Below are 18,491 nucleotides of genomic sequence, written 5' to 3' on the forward strand. Positions count from 1 at the left end.
CTGCTCCACCTCCATGGCAGCATGGCACGCTTTCCCAGGAGCAGAAAAGCAGTGCCTCTTCATCAGGCACCTGACCCAGAGGCTGAGCTGAACAGGACTGTGGCTTTGAGGTGATAAACACATAGAAAAGGACAAAATGGTGCAAAGCTACCCTCTTCTTTCCTGCTGCCAATGTTTGTGATGGACAGACAGAATATCGAGCCCCAGAGGGAAACAGCTGCTTCTTGGCCAAGGCTTTGGTTAACAGGAAGCATTCCTGGTTAAAAAAAAGGCAATGAACTGCCCTAAGCGGGGAAAAAAGGACTGAGATGGCAGCAGAGTAGAATTTAAGCCAGATCCCTGTGTTGGGTGGCCTTGAAAGTTGCAAATTTGAATGATTGTACTTGGACAGGGACTTTACTGTTGGGAAACACAGCTCCAAGGAAAATGGCTCTGCCTGCACACTCTCAGTTCAGGGCCTTCTCTGGAGCTTGGCAACCCCCATCTTTCCATCATTTTGTAGCCCTTTGCCTACAAGAAGCCCCTGCAGCTCCTTGCTCAGTCCCAGTGAGTGTGGTGTGCAGCAGCACCGGCATTGCTTTGTTTGTTATCACACCTTGAGACCTGGGGATCAGGTTAGGAGCAGGAGCCTGAAATCTGTAACCCAAAACCTGGTTGCTGCTAAGTCAAGGGTTATCATTTGAGAAAAAAAGAAGCCTCTTCACTGATCAGATACTACCATCCTAGATTAAAAACACAAAGCCCAAACACTGATGCAGCTGTAAAAAAAAAAAAAAAAGTGAGATGAGATAAGATAAAAATGTAAAAATATACTGCTATTGATTGGAGCTTACAATGCCAGAAGAGGTCTTGCACAGGCAGTAAAACCACTGGTCTTATCAGCCCCAAAAGACCTTTTTACATTAAAAAATAGAGCTTTGTAGCACATTTTTTTTCATTCCATTGTGGTGGTTTGCACAGGGGTCCCAGGATGAGGGAAGAGACGAGAATCTGAGTCCATGTTTCAGAAGGCTGATTTATTATTTTTATGATATCTATTATATTAAAACTATACTAAAAGAATAGAAGAAATGACTTCATCCGAAGGCTTGAAAGGAATAGAAAGGAATGATAAAATCTTGTGACTGACCAGAGTCTGAGCCAGCTGGACTGTGATTGGCCTTTAATTAGAAACAACCACATGAGACCAATCACAGATGCACCTGTTGCATTCCACAGCAGCAGATAATTATTGTTTACATTTTGTTTTTGAGGCCTGTCAGCTTCTCAGGAGAAAAAATCCTAAGGAAAGGATTTTTCATAGAATGTGTCTGTGACATTCCATATCCATTCCATTTCAGAGCACTTTTTGCTCTGTAAAATCAACAGCATATTCGCCAGACCAGACTTTCTGACGAGGTCCCCAGTAACACCTATTTCAGCTGGCTGGAAGAAGATATACAAGCTCATTCTGACTTAAGGAGCCCGGGGTTCCTAAATCACAGCTCTCCCGTTTTAACTCGGCAGCCAGCGCTGTTGCTTTGTTTCTGCCTGTTTAGCTGATAAGTGCTGCAATGGGGAAAGGCAGGCATTAACACCTGGCAATCGATACTTGTGCGATTCGGCGCTCGGAGTGAATGTTTCACACCAGTGGGGAGGAGGAGACAAGCAGTGAGAGCAGTGAGCATCCCTTACCCCGGGAATAGCGGCTCCTCCTGGAGGGAAGGCCCGGGCTCCACAGGTTGGTGTAGCTGTTCAGAGACCACGCTGCTGTGCCGTGCTCATCTCCAAAGTCCAGGAATGTTGGGGTGCTGTTACATATATACAGCCATGAAAACTGCTCCTGGAAGTCCTTACAGGACATCCTGCAGAGAAGGAGGGAAATGTCATCGTTCAGTGCAAGACAGAAGAACATTGGCAGCAGGTCAAGGTCCATGATCCTGGCCCTCTGCTCAGCCCTGGTGAGGCACATCTGGAGTGCTGTGCCCAGTTCTGGGCTCCTCAGGACAAGAGAGATGTGGAGCTGCTGGAGTAGGTCCAGTGGAGGCTACAAAGGTGATCAAGGGACTGGAGGATCTTCCTTCTGTGGAAAGGCTGAGGGAGCTGTTCTGCCTTGAGAGGGAACCTCATCAATGTCAGTATCTGAAGGGAGAGTGCCAGAGGTTGGACCAAGCTCTGCTCAGTGATGCCAAGCAATAGGACAAGAGGGAATGGGCAGAAACTGAGGTACAGGGAGTTCCACCTGAATATGAGGACAAATTTCTTTACTGTGCAAATGACCACACACTGGAACATTGTGACCATGTTCACAGGGGCCTTAGGATGAGGGAAGAGATGAGGATCTGAGTCCATGTTTCAGAAGGCTGATTTATTATTTTATGACATATATTACATTAGAACTATACTAAAAGAATAGAAGAAAGGATTTCCTCAGAAGGTTAGCTAACAATAGAAAAAGAAAGAATGATAACAAAGGCTTGTGGCTTGGACTCTCTGTCCGAGCCAGCTCACTGTGATTGGCCATTAATTAGAAACATCCAACATGGGCCAATCACAGATGCACCTGTTGCATTCCACAGCAGCAGATAATCAGTGTTTACATTTTGGCCTCTCAGCTTCTCAGGAGGAAAAATCCTAAGGAAAGGATTTTTCATAAAAGATGTCTGCGCGACAGAACGTTGCCCAGAGAGGGTGTGGAGTCTCCCTCACTGGAGAATTCCACAACCATCTTATCTCAGTCCTCTGCCACGTGCTCTGGGGTGACCCTGCTCCCACCCTCTGTGGTGCCTGACCTGCCCTGTGGTTCTGTGAAGACACCAGTCAGGTATCCACATCCACCCCATGTCTGTAAGAAGGGAGATTGCTGAGAGCTCTGCAGGCACCTGCAGCTCTGCTGGCTGCTACCTTGTAGGAGGGTTCAGCTCTCAGTGCATCTTGGGCTGCCCTGATTGCCCCAAATGCCCTAGGGTAAACCACAGGGCACGTTCAGGGGTATCTTGCTGCAGCCCTGCCATCTCCAGCACACCTCTGCCACTGTCCCTTGTAGCTCCACAGAGCTCTGTCCATGCTCATGCTTCACTCAAGCCTCACCTGTGTGTTTCAGACCCACCTGCTGTAGCCCTGCTGTCCTCAGAGCCCCCCAGGGCACGTGTGCACCTTCTGAATAACCAGTTTTTCTAAGGGACAGCCCATGCGTGGCTGAGCTGTATCTGGGAGCAATCAGAGGCAGTGAAAAACCACAAGCACCTGCAGAGCAGTCGAGTGCACAAGCTCAGTGACCTGCTTAGCCAGCTGTCCCCTTCAAGCATCTGTCAGTCCAAGGTTCAAACCACACACTTTATGAGGAGAGGCGGTGTGACAAAATGACCAGGTCTCAGAGGGCTGGATTTTTACTTCTCTCACTTTTTTTTTTTTTTTTTTTTCCATCACTTAATCTTGGCCAACTCCATTTTTTCAGGTTTCCTCTGACACCACAGGGTCAGGACAATCTCCAATTTGCTGCTTGCACACAGCTAACACAGGGTGCCTTGAGCCACCACCAAGCACAGAGAACTGCCAAAATTACTTTTTCCATCATGAAGGCAAATAGAAAACCCTGTAGGATAAAGGATCAATAGGGAAATACCAGAATTCTCCATCATCCTTATTTCTGAGGAGGGCTTCTCTGTATTTAGGCTCAACACGGTCCCATTGAGGAGAGCTGCAAAAAAGAACAAATCGACAAGATGTGAGGCACAGCTCTTCATCTTTGGCCTATTCCTCTAAGATCAGGAGGGATGAACAAACTGTGCATTGGAAACAGGACCAGCAAATGGAACTCTGTGCCTCTGCTGTGCCTGAGCTGCCCAGCCTGGGGTGAGGAATCCTCCCCTCTGTCCTGGTCACCTGTCCCCAGGCTGGAGAGGCACCAAGCCACAGCACTCTGAAGCACTGATATTCCACACTGACATGCAGGAAGCACGTTACCCAGTCAGATGTGTTGTTTCCAAGCAGCATGTTTGCAATTAAGTGATAATTGTACTTTCTGCAGAGTTTAGGATAAATAAACAGCACGTGAATCAATAATTTATTGATCTGTGCAGCTTACCTGTGAACGTGCTGCTGACATTTCAATTACACTTAGGATTGTAGTCCACCCTTCCAAAAGGATGGGAGGATGCTGCCTGAGCACAGGGATGTTATCCCAGCCTCAGACACATCCACACAACCCACCAACCCTTCCAGATGCAACACTTCAGCCTGACTTTTCTCAGCAGAGTGCTTGTGTGTGGTCCTAGCAACAGGGAGGGGTGGGATGCTATTAAATAACCTAAGAGTGGCACAAGAACATCTCTCTAATCATGGAAACACTGATGCAATTCCAAAAGGAAAACTAAGATCTATTTGTGTACAAAACATTTGCAGTCTATATCATTCCTTTCTTTAGGAAAGAGATGTTGGATTATCCACACAGGCAGCAAAGTGGTCCTTGCATCCCCAAAGCTGCATGAAGGATCCAAAAGATTAATTCAAGCCATTCCCTGGCACTTTGCCTCTGGAATAACCAAGCACCCTTTCTGTCCCTCTGCGCTCAGTGCTGCCCTGCTCCATGGACTCATCTGACCATCCTCCTCCCAGAGTCAGCCTCATGGGAGCAGAAGAAAGAGGAGGAAGGTGGATGTGTGATTTCTGCAGGAGGATTCAATAGAAGCAGCCAGGCAGCATCCAAGGACATGGTCAGAGCTTACTCCAGGAAATAAGGGCTCTTCCATCCATGACTTGTGTAGAATCATGCACTGGGTAAAATGCATACACACAGACAAGAAGGGACACCTGAGCCTAGCAAGGCTGCATTAGTTTTCCCTGGATTGGATTTCTGCAGGCAGTTGCTATGCAGATGGAAATAATGCTCATAATTAACTGATTTGGAAATATCTGTTTTGTTAAAATGGGTGCAGGGCAGAGGTTCTTATAAAAGATTGATTCACTATTATATTAAAGCTTTAAGACCCTACTTATCACTCCAGGGCCCCTTCCACTCCCCGTGGCCCCACGGATTCCAGATCCTGATGATATGTTTCCAGCCATTCTTGTAGGGGATCTGTAAAGAGGAAAGAAAAACAAACTCAGCCACAGCTTTTCACAGTTCAGTGAAGAGAAGGGTAATAAAATGGAACTTCCTCTACACCTTAGAGACCAGGTTTAACCTCTGATCTCATTTTCCCAGCAGCGAAAAACCAGCGCCTTCTGCTACACGGCAAAGGAAGGATGTGTGAGAGAAAACCTCGCCCATTTTTGCTTTCCTGAGGACAGTGAATAGCTGACACAGGGAGAAGCAGCAGCATTCCTGTCACACTGCATGAATTCAACAGCCTTGGGAAATTCCAGTGCCTAATTCTGCACATCTGATGCTGTGAGTCAGCAAAGGCAGAGGCTTTGAGGAATGAGGTCACCAGGCTGCCTGGAGTGAAAGCCAACAGTCAGCACAGAGAATGGAATATAAACACAATCTGTGGGGCTGTGGTTTGCGGCAGCTGGGGGTTCTGGTGCTTTCCTCCTTTTGCTGCGACTGATTTAAGTCAGAAGCAATTAACTTTTGCAAGTGAGTGAAGCCAAAATGGTGGAAGTGGAAAGGAGAAGCAAACCTTTGTTTTCTGGCTCCCCTTATCCACACAGGCAGCATTGGAAACAACACCATGGCAGTCTCTTCCCAGGCAAAGGCAAAGGCTCTAATCATTCCCCCTCAGGACAACCCCTTGGATGTCTTGGCACTTCATTAAGTGGGGCAAAGACTGTTTCTCCTCTCTCACACACCAGGAACAGCCTGCTTCCCTTCCAGCAGAATTGGGCACCCTTCTGCCCCCACCCTGCAAAGAGACAGCTGGGGCCTTCTCTGGAGCTTGGCAACCCCCATCTTTCCATTTTGTAGCCCCTTGCCTCCAAAAACCAGCATGCTGGCTGTGATGACAGCACCATGAGAAAACCAACAGAGAGAGGGGGGATAAGGGAGAAAGCAGCTTAGGGAAAGCAGCATCCCCTTTCCAAGCTACTTTAGGTTCCAAGATTCAAAGGTTTTGTAGCTATCTTGCTTGACAGCATAGCTATTGTTTGGTTTCTCTCTTCACTGTTAACTCTCCCTGTGTGCACTACAGCTTACTGGGCTAAGCCATGTTCTGACTTCTGGCTGTAAAAAATCCTTAATTTCTTTTGATCCGTGTGATAAATTGGTTCTCAGATCATCAATATTAACATTCAGCCAGGAGCAGTTCTGCATGAGTACAACAGCTTTAAAAGATGGAGAAACGCTGTTCTTGAACCAGCGATTTACTTCTCACACAGTGATTTTTGGCAGCTTGTGATTGAGCTGAACAAATGTAGATTTGCATCATAGGACAAATCCCACAATTTCAGCCAGTGCTTCTACTTGCGTTTGAAACACAAAAAGACATTTTTGAAGAGTCAGCATGGAACAAAAATCTCCAGAAATGTTGGATTTGACACACTGGTATTGTATTGTATTTGGGACACACTGATGAAGTGTCCCACAAGAAAAGTCAATTTCTGTTGCATTTTCCATTAGAAAACAACATGGATTCGGATATCATCCCTCTTTTTGTGGTGCCAGAGTCCTTCCAGCTCTTGGAATTTGAACTATGTGCTTTCAGCAATGCCCCCTGAGTGTGGAGCTAATTCACATCACTCTGACTGGACCAGCAGCACCACTGCCCTGTGGTGGGTCATCAGTACAAGATCTGCAGGCAGGAACAAGTCCCTGACCTTACCTTCGCAGCTCCTGTGACGGTGTAGGCATGGCCCTGCACAATCCCATTCCTCAGCTCTATGTTCCTTGTCGACTGCAGAAGGGAGAAAGCACAGCTTTTAGCTCCTGCCACGCCACACAGACACAGCCACCAGCTCCCAGGAGTGCCATTTGCACTAAACAAAGCCTGGGGTCTGGCCACAGCAGCTCCTCAGAGATGTTCCTGCAGGAATGTGGCTGTTCCCACTCCTCCTGAGCTGAGAGAACAGTCCTTGGCTTGCTTGCAGCAGCCAAGCTTCCTGTGCTGAGGAGGCAGGCACCCCAGGAGCAGTGTCACACACCTCACTGCCACACGCCACACGCTGTAGGGGAAGCCTGGGAGATGTTTTATCAAAGGTTCTTGCTGAATATCACAAAGCCCTTTGCATTAATACCAGTGAGCCTGCAAGCCACAATGAGAGAATTGCATCTGTCACAGGCATCTTTTATGAAAAATCCTTTCCTTAGGATTTTACCTCCTGAGAAGCTGAGAGGCCTCAGGAACAAAATGTAAACATTGATTATCTGCTGCTGTGGAATGCAACAGGTGGATCTTTGATTGGTCTCATGTGGTTGTTTCTAATTAATGGCCAATCACAGTCCAGCGGGCTCAGACTCTCTGTCCGAGACACAAGCCTTTGTTATTATTTCTTTTTTTTCTATTCTTAGCCGGCCTTCTGATGAAATCCTTTCTTCTATTCTTTTAGTATAGCTTTAATGTAATATATATCATAAAATAATAAATCAAGCCTTCTGAAACATGGAGTCAGATCCTCGTCTCTTCCCTCATCCTAAGACCCCTGTGAACACGGTCACATTGCATCCTTTCACAGAAGAGAGGGAGGTGTGTCTTGGCCTTGCCAGAGCTGATCACCAAGTCTGGAGGCCAAAATCAGGCCTGCTGGAAGAGGACACCACTGTTCTGCAGTGGAATTAGCCAGGTGAGAAGGTACAGCCCCCTCTGGGACAGAGCAATCCATCCACATCTGCCCAAATGCCTTTAGAGTCCCTACCAAATAATCTTACCTGCTTTCTGCTGCCAAGATCCCTTGGGGCATCCATAAACTGTAACTATTTTACAGAGTGGTGATGGGTTTCCTTTTCCCCTGCCAAGAGCAGCCTTTGTGCAAAGCCAGTGAACCAAGGGAGTGAGTGTGACCAGCCCTGTGGCTCACCTGGCCCGAGGTGCCGCAGCCCATGAGGCACCGAGACGTGTCAGCTGCTCTCAGGATCTCCTCCAGATCAGGAGGTGGGTCCTTCAATGAAAACTGCACCTGGACTCCACCTGTGAGGTCTACTAAAGCATCTGATAGGTAGCCTCCATTCAGGTTCTGGTAGGAGCCCTGCAGCCTATAGAAAAAAAATTGAAAATAGATTAAAAAAAAAAAAAAAGGGAAAAAGAGACAGAAGTTAATTAGTCCTTACATTGATTTCATAAACAATACACAGTGCTTGCTTTAAAAATGAAGGTGGTGAGCACAGGGGAGCCCAGGGTGTGCAGACACTGTGGCCAGGTAATGAAAGGAAACGTGACTGAAATACTTGGCCAGGCACAACACACGTCCTGTGGAGGGAAGGAGACAAAGGGGGAGCTTTTTCTGTGCCTTCATCCCCATCTGAGGCAGCTGTCCACAGCCATTCACAGACAGTGGAAATTATAATAATAAGGTGCATCTCAGGCCAGCACAGGCATTTTTGGGAGATGAGCTGCATCTCATCTTGAAGCATGCAGTTTCTTTTCTCTGAACAGGAAGGGAGCCAAGGATGACTAGTTCAAATGGATGTTTCAGGTCAAATGGAGCTGAACTGTTAGTTTCTACATCCTACTTATACAGGACTCTTCACAAAAATGGCCAGTATTCCTTTTGCAAATGAGAAAAAGGAGAAAAGAGGTGAAGGTATTTACCCATGCTTGCAGTGCAAGGCAGAAATGAGCTCTCAGCACTGTTCCCAGTTCACTCTGCTAGAGCACAATAATAGGATAATAATTTAATATTGCCAGCACAGTCCTTGTTGTTTTTATCGTGTGGTTTTTATTGAGACAGCAAATAAGCTGGAACATGCTGTACTTAGAGCAGGTAGAGCATGCTGTTAAACCCCTCCATACACACTGTATTTAATGAATGTAATCAAATGAAGTCTGCAGCTAATTGTATTTTGAAGAGTTGTCCTTGTCCTGCGCTGATGAAAAGAATTTGTCTTGGGCGTTGGGGAATAACTTCTCCAATGGGAATCTCATAAACAGCATTGCTTGCAACTTTAATTTAATAGAGGTTTGGTATGCATTGTAATTAAAATCTTATGCAGCAAATTGATACTGAATCCTGAGTCAACTTTTCTGAGATATCTCAGGGCAAAATGCATCCCCTTCCTGAGTCGCTCTCATGCTGCTTTAACATTTGCTTATTCCTGACCAAATCTGCCAAAATTATTATCTCTTTTCCTCATCTCCTCTTCACTGCAGTGCAAATGCTACACCAGCCTCAGGTACCAAGTTCCAACCCCTCATACCACCCCTAACACAGGACTTTTTCTTCAGCATATTTAATAATGAGAAATGGGCAAATGCTAAGGGACCACAATCTGATCCCTTCTCTCTCCAGAGGATTTTTAAAAATTGTTATCTCTTTATTAGGCATTATTTACCCTGCGTACTCTGGGGACCTCAGCTTAGAGTCAGAGCTCTCTGTGAAGTGAGAGCTGAGCAGAGTCCCAGGAGTGTGTGTGTGTTGTGCCTGGGCTTGTTCTTCAGTCATGCTTCCTCTCATTGCCTGCTCCAAATACCCACATGATCTCTGATTAGTGTCTGTAAACACAGGTAATCCATGCTGGGACTCTGCAGTCCTAAACTGAGGACAACACAGAAAGGAAAACAGAGACAAAGGAGTTTCCCTGAAAGCAGGAGGACACTCCAGGCCCTTTTGTGTCACCATTGCCCTGCTCATTTTGCTTCTCAGGCATTAACATCCCAGAGCTGAACTGGGTAGATTTAGGGCTGGCTGCCTTTAGGGCTGGGTAGAGTTAGGTCTAACCCAAGGCCAACATCTCCAGTTTATGTTGGCCCCATGTTTGCTGCAGGCAACATAAGCACAGCACCACAGAGGCATCTGTCAGCCTGAACTCCTTCCTGTGTGCTTTGCACAAGGCAGAGGGTGAAACCACCCCCAGAAAGCATTCAGCACTGGGTGGAAGAACAGACCGGGTGTATTTACTTGGCATATGCTTTTTCCAGCAAGGATGGCCAGAATTCATTTGAAGTTCGGGGGTGGACAGACAGGTATCTTCCATTTAGGAATGGCAGCCGGTCATCTATCACTACATCCACCCATTCTCCATACTGCCAGAACTGGAAATAAATAAAATAAAAAATACATTTTAAAAAGAGAGGGAGAAAATAAAACAACGAGCCTCCTTTAAGCACTAATGCCCATGGAAAGAAAAATCCTCCTGAACTAGCACAGGAATTAATCTAAAGCAACGTGGAGATGTGCAAGTTCTCTCCTGAACTCCTCGGGATAATGGTCCCCATTGTTAAACAAGCCACCAGCTGGCTGGATTTCCCAGTGGCAGGGAAAGTCCTTGGGGAGTGTAGCTGGTCCTGCAGTGAGTGGGAGGAGAGATTCAACACGGGGAGTATGCTAATATTCTTGGGCAATAGCAAGATTTCAGGAAGATAAAGAATGATCAGCTGGTGGATTCCATGAGCCTCACTCCTCAGCCACACTTGGATTTTTCCCCACAGTGCAGCTCTTGGCCAGAGAGGCTTTGTCAAGATCCAGCCTCTAAATTTCCTTTCCTCTGTGTTTCAATTAAGACTCTGACATGCTGTCATGGATGGAGACAGTGTAGTGACTAAAGACTGTTTTGAGGTGCTATCCATCTCCTTGATGGATGAGAAGGACACAGGCAGTCTCTCCAGCATGTGGACAGAGCAGGTGTTTCTCCAGCTGATGAAACTTTTCAAGGGAAAAGACAGGAATAAAGATCTGCGGGGATGAACTAAAGGAGCCATTTCCAGAGTCATTAGCAGATTAATGTAGCTTAGCATGATTCGAAATCATAAGAGGCCAAGCTCTTATTTGCAGTAATGCTAAGGACTCTAGTGGAAGTATGCCAGCAATAGATTTAGTCTAGCATGATTTTATTTCAACAGCTCTGGTCAATGAAAAACCCCAAAATGAGCTGTTCTGCTAGAAAAGCACCAGACCAGATCTGCCCAGCAGCAAAGCAGCTTACAGACTGCTCAGCTGAAAGCAGGTCTGATCCTACTCACATTTCTGCCTCACCCAGGCCTCTCCCTTCCTGCACTAGTGGTGGCAGGAGGTTTGGAACCCCTAAATTGAGTTGGAACCCCTAAATTGGGTTGGAACCTCTACCTTGAGCTCCAGGAGAGATTTGGGGCTTCTGCTTGATTTTGGCTTGAGGAAAAGCCTTCCACTGGCTGTCCTCTGCCTGAAGGAGAGACAGGCAAAAGGAATGTCCAAAAGGAAATGTCCTTTCAGTCACCCAAGGAGCCCGTGTGCCAACACCTAGGAGCAGGTCTGTGTGGAGAAGAGGTGTGACATCCAGCCACGCCTCCCCATGTGCAATCACAACAGGTAAACAAGGAGAACACGCAGGACTTGCTGTGGGAATTAACGCAGTCCAAACCCACTGAGGGATGTTTTTCCAAAAGTCAAGCTCCTTGGCCATGTTTGGTAGGGAGGTCAAGCTTGGAGGCTGTCTGAATGCAGCATTGTGTTTTCCTTCAGCTCCTTTGTCCTGACTGCCACAACAGACCTTCAAGTGGTGGTCTCATCTGAGCTCACAAGGACAGGAAAAGCCACAGAGGGAAGAAGAAATCTCATGGGAAATCCTAGAGTGCTCTGGAAGTACAAGAGTGGTGCAGGAGAAGCCATTCTCCTGTTTTCAGAGGATGTGGCTTGAGTCTGGCTTAATGAAATTTCTTTATATCCCTTTATGGGATTTAAGTACTGCAGCTGTGAATGTGGTAGTAAATAAAACCAAGAGTTGCTATTTAGGCAGGATGCAAAGAGGGAAGTTCTTCGCCTCCACATTTAGAATAAGCCTTTTAAATCAGGACTTTATTTTCCTTAAGAGAAGGAAAAAGAAATGGACAGTCGCAAGATGACAATAACACATCTAGGGTCCTGATGGTCAAAGGGGGAATGCTGTGTGGTTATTTTGCCTCCTTTTTTCCTTCCTGGACAGGGATCTTAGAAAAATCCAGTTCTGAAATCGAGTAAGGAGAAAATCACATGTCTATCAACTAACATCAACCTTTTGTATAGTGTTAAAAAGCACTTTTTGGCTGTTTCCTGAAAATGAAGTCTTGACCATTTTTGGTCTTTAAAGATTTCATCGGTTTCTTCCTGCGAGCAGGGACATTAACACCCAGGGCAGATCCCTCCAGCTGTGAGCTGATGTGCTGTGCAACAACCCCCTGTAGTCCCCTGCAGAACACTTGTGGCTTTTTCCCAAGCTGAGGTGCTGTCCTCATTGTCACAAAGAGTGACACACTCTGCCTCACTGGCACCACAGCTTCTGTGGCAGAGAAAGGGATTCCTGTACAAACATGGGACTAAATTAATCCCTGGGGAAATAACATCGCTGGAATTATTCCCTAGATAAAAACATTGCCCATCTTAACTACAGCTGATGAAGTGCTGAACACCCTTGACTCTTGCAGCTGAACACTGGAGCAGCCCCTTGTACTCCTGAGAGGCAACATGCTCCACTTCCAAAATGGTGGGGAAAAAAGTTATAAGCTGAAATTATTCTATTAGCATATGATATGCCTTGTTTGTGATTCCTCACTGAACTGAGGACTGGTTGCTTAGCCTGTGGATGGCAGTAAAATATCTTTGATGGAATAATTGAAAGGCATTGCAGAGAAGCATTTCCATTCAGAGGAGCTTTCTCAGGGGTTTATTGCTCAAGGAAAGCCAGAAACAGTTGCATTGATTTGCAGATGAGATGACAGGGAAAACATTTTCAAATACTGTAAGGTATTTATACTGCTTAAGATTTAAGGATTGCGCCTAACTAATCTTTTCAAAGCTCCCATGAAAGACAATCTAGCTTGCATCCTTTTAATGTGTTTTAAGCAGACTGGTGTCCCTTCAGCTGGTTTATCTCACACAGTGTGGCAGTGTGTATGCTGGAAATGGGCCAAGATAGAAACATCTGGTATTCTAAGGAGCAAAGCAAAATTTAGACTGTCCACAAGATAATCCTCCTGGTGCTGCTCCACAAGAGCCTAGGAGGTCAAACAAATCCCACTGCCAGAGCTCTCTGTTTGGAGCTGAACTGCATAAAACAAAAGAGATTTCTGAAGTAAGGGGGATGAGGAATGGCTGAGTTTATCCAGATTTTCTCCACATCCAGTTTAGCTTCTGGAGTTTAATGGTGCTGCAAGCTCTTCTAATCCCACCAGATATTTGTTTGACTCAGACACAAGCAAGCAGAGCCTGCCAGTTGCTACCCAAGTCACCCTCCTGGGAGATTCAGACAATTTTAGGAGTTGGTAGAAAGTGGGATTTGCTAAAAAGCCTTGTTCCTCTCTCTGAAACAAATCTCTTTTTCAAAATATCAAAAGCCTGTTCCTCTGATCTGTCTCCAAGGATTTGTAATTTCCAGCCATTTCAACAAGCTAAAAGGGCAAGGTGAAGTGGGGAAACAGAAAATGAGCCCAGATAGGTAGTGCAGGTGAGATGACAGCCATAACAGACTGCCCAAATCAAAGCAGCCACAAGAATACCATCTAAAACACATATGTACACAAATCTACCTGAACAGCTGGTACCGCTGCCTTTGCAGTCATAACTTTCAGAAAAGGGCATCAAATTCCCTGAAGTGCAATTGCACCACCTGGAGCACAAGGAATCATTAAAAAAATTCAGGATTTTCTGCAAAGTTCCGAACTGGGAGTCAGCATTGAAGAACCAAAGCATTCAAGGGTGTTGGGATGTGGGGCGGCAGCCTGGAGCCCTTTGCAATCCAACCAGCCAATACCACAGGGAATACATACCCGGAAATGGAAAATCCCAGCATAATCGTCCTGGAATCCTTGGTCCTTGGGCAAAACATTTTCCAAAAATTGTTTTCTCAGTGTCAGGGAGCCCAGGGCAGCCAGCATCCAGCAGTCACCTCAGGGGAGGGAAGAATCCAGTGCATTCAGTCAGTCACTTGCTGTTCTGGATCACAGCTGACTCTTTAGAAAGGGAATGGCCTGCAACATCTAAGAACCACTTTGCTAAAAGAAACCAACATCCTTCTGTCTCCTTTTCCCCCCTCCAAAATGCTGAAGCACAGTCCAGGATTCACCAGCAATGTCCACTGGGAACCCTGCTGTCACCAGCCACCCTTTTCTACTTTCAGGCTGCTCCTGTCTTTTGCAGTCATGTTGAGACTTCCAGTCCAGAACTATTGTATTTGTTGGGAAATGCCCCAACAAAGGCAGGAATGATGCATCTGACTCCATGTTCTCAGAAGGCTAATTTATTACTTTATAATACTATATTCTATTAAAGAATACTACACTAAACTAAAGAATACAGAAAAGACACTTACTAAATGCTAAAAAGATAATAATGAAAACTCGTGACTCTTTCCAGAGTCCCAACACAGCTTGGCCCCAGTTGGCCAAAGAGTGAAAACAACTCCCAGCAGAATCCAATGAAACAATCACCTGTGGGTAAACAATCTCCAAACACATTCTACATGTGAGCACAACACAGGAGAAGCAAATGAGATAAGAATTGTTTTCCTTTTCTCTGAGGCCTCTCAGCTTCCCAGGAGAAAAACTCTGGGCAAAGGGATTTTTTCAGAGAATGTGAATGCCACACAGAACACTCTTTAGGAAACCTTCAAACTTCTCAGTGGAGTGAGAAATGGGAAAGCTTTTTTTACTACATGGGAGCAGAGCTGCTCCCAAAGACAAACGTGGTCAAGGAGCACAAGATGGAACTGACACAGGGTGCAGATACCTACTATGATACTGGGTAATTATGGCAGGAGTTGAACAGCAATATCCACAGGAAGAAAGCACTGGCAGTCAAATGAAGACATTAGGAAGGGAAGAGAATTCAGCCCTACAGAAGTCAGAGCTGTGCCTGGTTATCTACTCACACTCAACTGTGTTTGACCCTTCTTCCTGAAGCATCTGCCTGATCTCAGCTGGATCTCCATTTCTAAGCTTGGCCTTAGACTGACAGAAGGCAGATGCCAGACAAAAGTGACAAAGATTTGAGCTGCTGCATTTGGGAATCCTGTTAAATATCTGCAATCAGTGGTGTGTGGACTTGTGCCAGTCTAGATTGACCTGCACTGATTGTTTATTGCAGCTACCATGGTCCACATCTTCCCACTGAGCACTTGGAACATGGCAAAGCAGTCACAGGTTATTGCTTTGTGCAGATCTCCTCCAAATCAAGAATATCACCTTACCTATTTCTCCTTGCATGATGTCAAATCTGCTAACTCCATCCGTGATCAAATGAGGATTTCTCTGAAGTTCCTGGAGGAAAGAAAATGCAAAGAACAGTGTGAGTACCCAGCCTTTGCCAGCAGTGTGTTCCTGCCCTTTGAAGACCTTGCCTACCTTTTCCAGGTCTGAAAACTGCTTTTCTTGAGCCCTGATGTTTTGCTGCCTGCCCCCAACAAAACCAGAGGAGATAGTCATCTCTTCTTTAACCTGCTCAGATACTCCTAGGGATGGGGACTTGGGGGTGGGTGCTCTCTGAGTTTTCATTTGGGTTTCTCTAATGCTGCTGACACCTTTCAGAGAGAGCTCTGAGCTTGGCAGTGAAATCAGGCAGCTTCCTGGGGCACAGCAGGGCAGAGACACACAGGTCTCCAAGCAAAGAGGAACAGGGTCTATACTTCAGCTCAGCAGTGGGTCTGGGAGCATTTTACACTCTAAGCCTTTTGTGTTTCCATTCAGGTCTAATACAGGTCAGCCTGGGCTGCTTTTCTTCACTCTGGTGAGGGAGATATAGAAAGAGAGCTTAATCTCTGTCTGCAAAATCCCACAGGCCTGGCTGACATTTTTGATTCGGGGAGAATTTTCCTTGAGAGTCTTGCTTGGGCAGTGAAGGGGGAAGCACTTCAGAGCTTGGCTTTGCACACAGAAATGTGAACCATTCTCCCAGCTGTGTCTGCTGTTGTCCTGGGATATCTGAGTGCTCAGGAAGGAGCAGCCTCACCATCCCCCGTGAAGAACCCTTGGCACTCTCCACCGTGGTAAGGCTCTGCTTTGAAAGAGCAATCAGCCTGAAATAGGCAAGTCATCACACGTGTAAGAAAACAAAGAGATAAAAGGAAGGAAAAAAAGTCCCGGTGAAAAGAAAATAAATATAAAAATACAGCAGCCCTTCCCTGAACAGGCCCTGGCATTCCTTCTCCCCAGCTGCTCTGACATGCTGCACAAAAATAAGACCAGCTCACAATGTGACTCATGACTTAGTTGTGTGAGCTCAGCATTAGCAAATCTGTCAGCTTTCTGAAATGGCTCCACAGTGATCAAACCCCTCTAAAACGTTTCCCTGTCAGGAAAAGATGCAATGCAACGTCACTGCTCCAGGCTGGTGGGCACACCAAGCTCCCAGAGCACTGCTGACATGGGGGAAAGCAGCCTCAGCAGGCAAATTCCTGGAGAGACGCTTTCCTACAGCCATCCCCAGCCATCCCAGGACTTAGGGGATTTGCAGCAAGAGATTTACCCGTGGCATGGGAGCAGGCCTAAGACATGTGGCCACCAGCAGCAGTGGTTGCTCATTGTTCAAGGAAGAAGCAGCACTGAGCCCTTCTCCATCCTGCTCTACATCCATCCCAGCCTTATCTTCTCCCTACCTCCATTTCCCACCTGGGTGAACTCAAAACTTTCCACAAGCAGGAAAGTTTAAACTGCATGGCAAGGCTTTGAACTTGCTTTTGCGCGTGGCTGACTTGCTAGTAGTCATCCCAGAAAGCCAGCAGCATAAAAGAATGGCTATTTTTTGTTTCCCCCATCATTTCTGAGGGCTTTGAAGTCTGACTTGCCAGAAGTAGGGTGGCTGGGCTCCAGTGCATAGCTGCCACAGGGGTAAGCACCATCCAGGAGCATGAGCTTGAAACTGATGGGAAGGCAGCTGTGTCTTTATGGGACCCCCAAGGAAAGGGCTGATGCTGTGCTCCATGCCAGGATGCTAAAGCTCAGAAGTGCTCTGTGGATCCTGCTAGCCTGCTGTGGGGACTGGCTCAAAAGGCAGCCCATTAAATGCCTCACCAAATATTCTATTGCCCACCAAGGTGTTGGACTCCCCTGTGAGCAAACGGGGATGAGCTGAGTCATTAAGCAGCTTCCTTGCTGAGAGAAACTGGCAATTTAGTCTAAAACCAGAAAAGACATGATCTGAAGTCAGACTGTGCACACAGACATCTCTGTGGCTGGCAGAGGGAACTCTCCATTGCTGTGTTTCCCACAGCACATGGAGCTCTGCTTCCAGGAGTTTTCATTCCCCACAGGCTCCAGGGCAATCACTGAGGCACCACACAGAGTGTGCTGTTTCCACCAGCCAGGGGAAGGGGCTGCTCAGCAGCTCTCTGGACCCACGGAGGGCTCCTGACAGAGCACAGAGAGGACATAATGGTGATGGAAGCGCTCTGGAAATCTGCACCTTTTCAACTGGGAGGAAAGGAAGTCTCCAATTAGCTCCTCCTCCTTCAAAGGCAAGCACACAGCAGTCATAAAACACCACATCGTCCATTATTGCAAAACACAGCTAAACACATAGTTACCACTACACCAAATGTGCAAGCCTCACTATTTCCTACTGCTCAAATTGCATGACAAAGAGAGGAACCACAGCTTTAACTATATGTCTGTCTTGAAGCAGTGCCCTGTTTCACCGAGAAGTGATGAGGCTTTGTGGCATTTTCACCGAGACTTTTCGGTTTTGGCTGGAAGGGGGAAGAAGAGGGAGCTCAGGGAGGCACGTGGTCTCTTCTCAGAGTATCCATGAGCCCAGCAGTGAAGGCAACCATATGGGCTGCAAGTCAAGCACTCTGCCTGAACTCATCCCCCCAGGACAAAGCTCTCATCACTGCCTTTCCCTGGACCACTGAAGACTTCATTATGTATTCAAAAAGAAAGAGAAATTCAAGTTCAAGCCAGTTCATCCTCTAGAGCATGGTCTTACCACAGAAGTACTGTTCATCTAAAGGGCAAGATAGAGAATTAATCTGAGAGGTGGGAAGAAAGTGTCCTGTACATGCATTTAGTTCTAAATCTCTTTTTATAATTGCTTGAAAATTTTCAGGAAGAACAAGTCCCCAGAAGGAGCTGGAGGTGAGTAGTGTAGATGTAGACCACACGCAGACATGCAAAGGACATGGTCAAACAGCTCTGTGAAAAACTGGAAGCCTGAGGTGGGATTTCCTGGGCAGTGCAAGCCAGCCTGGCTGCAGGCTGCTCTGGCTGGGTGCTGGCCGCTTTCCCCCACATTTCTCCACTGGCCCAGCATGATCCTGAGTGCAGGCACGAGGCCACTGAGGGTTAAGAGGCTGGAGCTGTTTGCAGAGCCACATCCTGGTCAGTTCACCTTAACCCTAAAATAAAATCCCAGCCCTGTTTCTGCTCCTGCCACAGATCTTTCCCTTCAGCCACACTCGTGTTGCTCCCCCCTGCTGCAGCTCCACCATCCTTGCACATCCCTGCCATCCTGAGTAATGGTGCTCCCCGTTCAACACACAC

General features: G+C 46.6%; 1 protein-coding gene across 1 annotated transcript in view; it reads right to left on the reverse strand.

The window, feature by feature from the left end:
- The window catches only part of LOC106631952 (calpain-13-like), a 51,046-nt gene that overhangs the window by 22,598 nt on the left and 9,957 nt on the right, over positions 1-18,491 (reverse strand). The window contains exons 3-10 of the mRNA XM_031061948.1: positions 15,206-15,275; positions 13,788-13,906; positions 9,970-10,103; positions 7,933-8,107; positions 6,741-6,812; positions 4,974-5,059; positions 3,605-3,679; positions 1,675-1,844 (exon numbers count right to left, since the gene is read on the reverse strand). Coding sequence (XP_030917808.1) covers positions 1,675-1,844; positions 3,605-3,679; positions 4,974-5,059; positions 6,741-6,812; positions 7,933-8,107; positions 9,970-10,103; positions 13,788-13,906; positions 15,206-15,275 — 901 coding nt within the window. The remainder of the gene's footprint in view (positions 1-1,674; positions 1,845-3,604; positions 3,680-4,973; positions 5,060-6,740; positions 6,813-7,932; positions 8,108-9,969; positions 10,104-13,787; positions 13,907-15,205; positions 15,276-18,491) is intronic.

This window comes from Geospiza fortis, unplaced genomic scaffold (assembly GCF_000277835.1).
Source record: "Geospiza fortis unplaced genomic scaffold, GeoFor_1.0 scaffold88, whole genome shotgun sequence".
NCBI lineage: Eukaryota > Metazoa > Chordata > Aves > Passeriformes > Thraupidae > Geospiza > Geospiza fortis.